Here is a 7,716-nt window from a genome sequence, read left to right as displayed (position 1 = left end):
ATTTTATAAGTCATATAATTAAAACCTTCGTATCTAAAACTATAATTTATATTTTGTTAATGATACCAATAAAAAATAAGCACATAACATTATTAAAAATGCACAAAAATAGCAACAAATTTCACTAATTATTCAAAAAAGTGTATCAATTTTTTATTTAACTGGTCATAGTTAATTTCTTTTTTTGGGCCCCACACGATCGTGGGCCCTGGGCGGTGGCACTCCTTGCCTACCCTCAGAACCGGCCCTGTTGTTATATCTAGTACTAGTACATACCTCTGAAGCGTGAACGCAATACAAATACGAGCTAAACTTTCCTTTCAATACTGAATTGGTTACCTGAAACATTAATTGAGTAATAATTAACACCTAATTAACATCAAATTTTACTTTTTCAAAACCAAAATAATCAGATTTACAATAATGAAACCTAACCAAGAGCCTAATACTAAAATATTTACTTGTTTATCATAATTAGGCATACATATATAGTTTAGTTTTTCTAAAAGAAAAAAAATCTAACTGAAATTATTTGTTCAAAACAACAATATCGTTGTTGCGATTTGCCGCAATATGGTATATAACACTACAAGAGTTTCTTTTTTCATCTTCAAGGGAGTACATCATATTCTTGATGATGATGATGGAGCCATAAGATGACACCACAAGCTAAAGTCATCGTAAAAAGTTTAGGAGTAACATGTCGTATACTTATGTTTAAACTTAACTTTAACTTATATTATAGCTATAGACAATAATTAGAATGTTAATAATCTACTGCTAAACTAAAAGGTGCACTATAATCATGTAAATACCGAATTTTTAACTATAATTATGTAATACTACCTCCGTTTTCCTAAAAATTTTCTTTGTAACTGTTACTACAAATACCAATGAAAATCAAATTGTGTGAGGTGTGGGGTAGGTAAAGTAGGAGAGAGAAAAGAATTAAGATGAATAAACAAATAAAAAGGCGTTAAAATAGGAGAGAGAAAGGGAGTAAAATTGAATTAAATATAATGGTGGACCATATGATAGGGACATGAGAGGGTAAAAAGGGGAAACAAATTCCAAATAAGAAATAAAGTAAAAGAGGGAAGAACTTTTGAAAATGCACTTAAACAGAAAGAGGGAATATCTTTAGGAAACACGGTTAGTATATTACTAATACTATAATCGAATTTACTTAAAAAAAAATATTAAAAGCTTAGCAAACATACCATTAGAAGTGTTATTTTAATATATAAATGATTTTTTGAAGTAAACATCAACTTCGAATTCCCCAACATTAACTTATGTAAGCATAATTAGAAGTATAATAATTAGAAGAATAATAACCTAGACATGTGCATAATGTTAGTAATTGATTTTTTTATTTAACATTAGTAATTCTATAATTTTAACCTTCTAAAGTTTATAGATTATAACAATATTTGGAGACAATATTATACACTAAGCAAAACATATTTCTTTACTCATTAATGTCCATATAGTCTAATCTCCAAATGATAGAACCTCTCTCCTTTTAGAGGCAATTTTTATATTGAATACATAAACCAACTAAAATTTACAAGCTAGTGGACTTAACCATACACATTGTAGCATGGAAGCTAAGCATAATGGATCATGTTCATTTTCCCAGCAAAATTTAGATCCAAGACAAGTTGTGTACAGTTCTTAAAAAACATAAATGAGAATAAAAAACAAAACTTTTTAAAGACTTTGTTACATCTATTACAAACCAACAAAAAACATAGAGAACAAAATTAGTTAATAGCTAAACATTATTTTTCAATATAGAAGTATTTACTACCTTCCCTAGCAAAATACGATAAAATAAAAACCAAAAATGGAATACAAAGGTGAAAGCAAACAAGAGAGAAACCCGAAAAAAATTAATTAGTTCAACAGTTTTAGAATGTAGATTTTCAACTTCTAAAAAAGTTTAAACATACCTAAAAACCCTCATAATGTAAACTCCCCAAGTGGAAAAATTACATACTAACATATCATAAAAAATGGAATTATAGAAGGGGGAGTTTTAAATGAACCACCAAACACCTAAACAATCCTCCAATTAAATTCATTATAAGGTAATAACTAAGTTGGACTTCATTCCACTAAAATCCCAATTCACGCTTTCCACATGCAATACGAAATTATTGGAGCATCAAAAAAACACCAATTTAATGAAACCCATAGAAGAAGAAATCCTAAAGCCTTTTCTTATACCAATCTTTATTGTTTTTTAAAAAATGTCCTTTGTTATAACCATCTTTATTGTTATTTTAAGAAAAAAAAAATCTTATATCTATCTTTATTGCTTTTATGATCAAATGGTTTTACCATGGCTCTTAAAAAGTGTGTTCTATGTGTTGAAAGTTATTGGATTTTTTTGATTTTATTAATGCAAATTTTTGGCCTTTCGTAACGAATAAGCAAACATTTTAGTTATTCCGAAATAATGCATCCTTTATACTAAAATTCCTACACTAAGTCAAATTGAGTGGTAACCTGTGAAAGAAGTTAAAAAAAAAATTGCAAAAAAAGAAAAAAGATCATACTCTCACTCCCTCCTCGTTCACTACCCCTTCCCCACCCCGTCTCCTTCCCCTTCCCTGAAATCAGCCAAACCTACCCACCCCTCCCCCATCCCTTAGACCACTGAAACTTATTACCCCACCCATCTCTGAAACTACCAAAACCCACCCACCCCACCCCTTAAACCAGCGAAACTTGCCCACACTTCCCTTAAACCCACCCATCCAATCACTAAAACCACCTAAACTCATCCTCTAAGCCCTTAATCTCGAAACCCATCATATGTTTGGTACAGTGTGAGTTTTGTGGGGGTGCGTGTCGTGGTAGATGCGATGGTTCGCGTTAAGGGAAGGTGGTTCATGTTATGTGGGGTGGTGTATTGGGTGATGATTGAGTGGTTTTTGTGGGGGTCGTTCGTGTTTCATGGGGTTGTTCATGGAGCGAGAAGGTGGGTGAGTGTTGGTGAAAGAGAAAGAAGAAGGTGGTGATGGTGGTTCGTAAAAGAGTGGAAGCTAAGAAGGTAGTGATGGTGGGGTTGTGGAGGAGGGTAGAAGTGAGAAGAGGAGAGTTTGGTCTACATTTTTTTGGGTTGTGGGGTAGGGAAGAGGTGGTGATTTTGGAGTAAGGGACTAGGGACGAGGGTTTTTCGGTAAGTAAGGTAGTAGTGGTGGGGTGGGGTGGGATGAGGAAGAGCTCAGTAGTGGTGGACGGAGATGAGGAAGAGAGAAAAAAAAATTGTTTTTTGAATTCAACAAAAATTAAAAACTAATCAATTAAATTGTGACAAGTATCTCAGACAACCTGTGTATTAGGTTACATCTGATTTTTACCCATTTAGAGAATTTTTTGATAAAAGTTACATTATTTAAGAATAACTAAAAGGTTTGCTTGTTCGTTGCGAATGGCTAAAAGTTTGATTTTTCTATAATCATAGATATAGAGTATAATTTTTCAAAAACAACATTTCATGAGATTATATTTGTGTTAACATGATTTTAACATTGTTAACATTAAAAAAACAAACTCAAAGGTTGTTGCCTTCATTTTAAAATCTATCCATAAATTACATTAATGCATTTTATCACCTATAGAGCAACGTTAAGTTGGAGACTTCTTTCTCATCAAAGATCATTTGATATTTCATTTTAATTCAACTTGTGAAAAAGGTTAACATGACTAGTCTAATTACACTTTTCTGCTTAGAATCAAAGGTTTGAAACACTCGTTTTTTCCATCACAAGTCGAAATTTCATAGGATTCAATTGAGCTCTATGAAGAGGCTCCATAAAAAATAACATACTTCCTCCGTTTCTTTTTACTCGCTACACTTTCCATTATGGGAAGTTCCACATTACTTGCTACACTTCTTTTTTGGGCAATAAACTCTCTCTATCTCTCTCCTCCCACATGGGTCCCTTTTCTTTTTACTCTCTACCTCTCTCTTCTCCAAAAATTGCCTAGGAGTCCATGAAATAAGAAGTGTAGCGAGTAAAAAGAAACGGAGGAAGTATAATATTGAGAAAAAACAATAATGGAACAATAGAATTGATTGATCTCATCGTATGTATCTAACAATTACCACTTACAAAGTATCATTTTCTTAAGGATTTTATAAGAAGAAAAGTCATATACGATAAATTTGATACTGTTTTCCAAAATCTGAGAAATAAAAGAGAACAATGATTATTTAAAGCAAAAAAATATAGAAACTTAGTTGTGCATCACAACTAACAAAACTTAAGTGTTAACAAGTTATCTAGTTATACCAACTACCAAGAATTTAAGATCACATAATAAAAAATAAAATTCTTCTCATGACTAATATCACGTGAATACATGTTCAGGAAATCACTTCACATTATTTCTCATAACTAGAAAACATGCATATGCAAAATTATGATTAGCAAAGTCTTGAAACATATTAAGAGCAACTTGCAGCACATGCAAAATTAGGCTTAGGTAGGAGATTGACCATAAGTCTAATAATTACCACTTGCAAAGGGGGAGGGGGGGAGGGGGGGAGGGTGGGTGGGTGGGAAGAGGGGTTGAGTTTGAAAAAGTATATGTATCTCCTCAAAACATGACTTACCTGCCAAGTCTTAATCTTGACCCCATTACTCGCATTCCTTGTAAACAGACCATTCAGGACAACTTTTGAGACAATGCCAGGTGAATTATCCTTCCCAAGGCTTCGTATGCTACAGTGGTAAACTCAATTAGTGCAATAAAGAATAGTCAAGATAGTTGACTTGTTACAAGTAAGAAATATAGTGATTGGACATACCTAATTCCATGCCCAAGACCACAATAATTTTTTTTTCATTTTGGTAGTTGAACTGGCATTGACGATTGAAATACAATCATCCCCTGTCAACATAAAAGCAGCTATTGAACCATATCATAGCTTATAATACATAGTGCAAACTCCTATTCCAAGACATGTTGTAAAAGCGGTAGTGTGGTACTAGACTACTAGCACAGACCAACATGTGTTAATATTTCAAACATACGACCCTTTTAGCACTACTTCACGCCTTCAACTAAAGAAGGAAACAATTTACCATTACCCCTCTCAAATGAAACATTTTTTATAACATGTGAAGATCATGGGAGCAGCAACGTATATGAATACAGTAGATCAAGGTTGAAAATACCTATTCCAATTTTACAGTCCAGGAGAACAACATTCATTGATTCACTGATGTTTATTCCATCAGTGTTAGGACTGTCTCCTGGGGAAGAAATTAGCACATTGGACACTCGCACAGAAACAGAACGAGCAATAACAAAATGCATCTGCTGGCTATTCTGGATAATCAGACCCCTTACCCTTATAGCAGAGCTTGAATCTATCGTTAGTGCCTTCAGCAAAAAATAAAATGTGTTAGTGATTGATGCATTCTCATAGTCCGAAAAGTACAAATAAATTGTTTAAAACAAAATCACAAGAACAACCTCCATGCCTCATTTTTTTTTTTGTCAAAAGAACCACATTCTGTGCCAAAAAAAAAATCAAGAGAAGGTAGACATATTGTAGGTGCTCCTTTACAATCAAAAGGATAACATCATTAGCCAATAATAAGATCCACACTTGCCAGTTTTTCTACCACCATCTTTTTAACCATATCAATCACTGTAAAAACCTTCACTTTTTAAAATCCTCCCAAAAACAAAGAGAGCACTACCATTACCATCTTCTTCTGTCGGTTCTCTGCTTAACTGCTTCATTGGAAGGTTGGTTTTCTCTCTCCATCTTTTTTTCTTTTTTCTTCATATTTGTTCATCCTTTGTTTCTGGGTAATTGAAGTACGTATAAAGATTGAATAATTTATTTGAAGTTCTAGGATTAGAGTGAGATCAGAATTGTTGTTTTGGTTCATCAAATTTGTTAAAAAAAAAAAAAGTGGGCCACGTAATTCACCAAGATTATTGACCTAGCAATAAAACTTCGAATAAAGTTAATATGAAATATTTATCAAACCAATATCAAACATAAAAATCAGAATTATCTATCTCTCCTTTTTTATCTTTCTTTCCTTCTTCTCCCTCTGGCCTCTACTGATACAGTGATACCTCTGTTTTCCATTTTTTACTTCTTTCTATTTTAAATATTCACTAGTTTATTTTTCAACCAGAATTATTACGAAAGAACCGTTCTCTTTTTAGTTACAAAAGTTGAGATATCATAGAATAAAACCATTTTTCAAAGTTAGAAGAAAATATCAAACTGCCATATATTGAAATCTTGAGCTGCAGCTTTATGATGGGTTGGTATGAACTCTTTCTCTCTCCTATTTTTCTTTCTTTCCTTCTTCTCCCTCTCTACTAGTTCCTCTGTTTCAGAGAATTATTATAAAAAAACCTTTTTTTTCCCTTTTTTGAAATTCTGAAATTCATATATATTAAGATCATCGGTTAAATTTTGATTTAGGTAAATTCTTAGAAATTTTTAAAATTTTGAGTTACTCAAACAATATCATGAACGTAACAGGCGGAGAAGTAAACTTAGCCTATTTGATTTAGCCAATCTTTGAAACATATGACAATAATTAACTGAAGAAGAACAACAACACAAAGGCTACTGTTCTTGCAATAGTTGATGGAAAGTCTCAGCATATATAAATGAAATACCTGATCAACGGATGAATCGGAGGCTAATTCGTAAAACTTAAAAGCTTGTTCGAAGAGAAAGAGTGTCTTCAACTCCCCATATCTGAACGATGGGAGCAAGAGCATGACAAGAAGACATCAAAAGATGAACTTTAGGTTGGCAGTAGAGAGCAAAAGGATGGGAGGTGAGAATGATAAAAGAGGAGAATGATAATAAAGGAGAGAGAGAAAATTATGTTAAAAGAGTTGATAGGAAATTGAAAAGCCAAAGATTGCACGGATCTATTATTATAAGATAGTTGGGTTACAACTTTCCACTTCCCCAAAAATGTTCCACTTCCCCAAAAATGATGATGTTCTATTTGATTTGCAAATCTAGTGTGTACTGTGTACTAAACAGAAGAGATGATGTTGTTATGACATCTTACTTAAGTATTGAGTATTGACTCTCTATGAGCCTATATGAAATCCACCTATAATTATTACTCTCTTTATTTTAAAATATAGTTCTCATTATCATTTTTTTATGATAATTTATGCAAATAGAAGGGAAAATAGATAGTAAAGATTTTTTATTTATTTAAATAAATGTTGTGTCATTCCACCCTAAATATGAAAATGGAAATTATATTTTGTGGGTGGAGTAATTGTGGAGAAAGTGTTGGTAATTCATAAGAGATTGTAAAATGACATCTCGCAAAATTTTGGTACCAAAATTAAGTCAAAGTAGTACTAAAATAAATCAAATTAGTTTCTTAACCCCACGTCGAGGGGTTGCTCAAAAAAAATTTACCCCAACCCATACTCCACGCATGCTCATCATAGTCCACATTCACACACTCTTTTTTCCTACTCCCTCCGTCCCATAATATAGTGCTTCATTTCTATTTTGGGTGTCCCAAAATATAGTGCTTGGTTCTATATTTAATTCCATAATTTTTTGTGATTTGCCTAGAAAAATCGTGCCATCATTATTTGTTTGCTTCTTGAAAATAGTTTTTTTGCTTTGTTTATTCAACCCAATGGTTGCATTTGATGCTCTTTTACCAATTATTCTTCAGTCTC

At 32.6% G+C, this 7,716-nt stretch overlaps 1 protein-coding gene across 4 annotated transcripts; it reads right to left on the bottom strand.

Annotated features, from left to right (window-relative positions):
• Window positions 1-159: 159 nt before the first annotated feature.
• LOC104885262 (polygalacturonase ADPG2) lies at window positions 160-6,941 on the bottom strand. Of its 4 annotated transcripts, none has more exons than XR_007270485.2 (5): window positions 6,673-6,938; window positions 5,196-5,403; window positions 4,826-4,908; window positions 4,631-4,739; window positions 160-339 (listed from the first exon to the last, which is right to left on the bottom strand). XR_007270485.2 is itself a non-coding variant. In XM_057392328.1 (2 exons), the coding sequence occupies exons 1-2, from the start codon at window positions 6,775-6,777 to the stop codon at window positions 5,146-5,148; spliced, it is 363 nt and encodes a 120-aa protein (XP_057248311.1). In that variant the 5' UTR covers window positions 6,778-6,937; the 3' UTR covers window positions 4,917-5,145. The 4 variants fall into 4 exon arrangements, 1 of the variants encoding a protein (XP_057248311.1); XR_008967849.1 differs by lacking the exon at window positions 160-339 and adding an exon at window positions 5,733-5,834 and having other exon boundaries at window positions 1,473-4,739; window positions 6,673-6,941; XR_007270484.2 differs by lacking the exon at window positions 160-339 and having other exon boundaries at window positions 1,473-4,739; window positions 6,673-6,936.
• Window positions 6,942-7,716: the final 775 nt, after the last annotated feature.

The sequence above is a fragment of the Beta vulgaris genome (assembly GCF_026745355.1).
Source record: "Beta vulgaris subsp. vulgaris cultivar EL10 chromosome 5 unlocalized genomic scaffold, EL10.2 EL10_2_Chr5_s2, whole genome shotgun sequence".
NCBI classification, from domain to species: domain Eukaryota; kingdom Viridiplantae; phylum Streptophyta; class Magnoliopsida; order Caryophyllales; family Amaranthaceae; genus Beta; species Beta vulgaris.
Note: the sequence above shows the minus strand (reverse complement) of the source record. Positions and strands in the feature narration are given on the sequence as shown.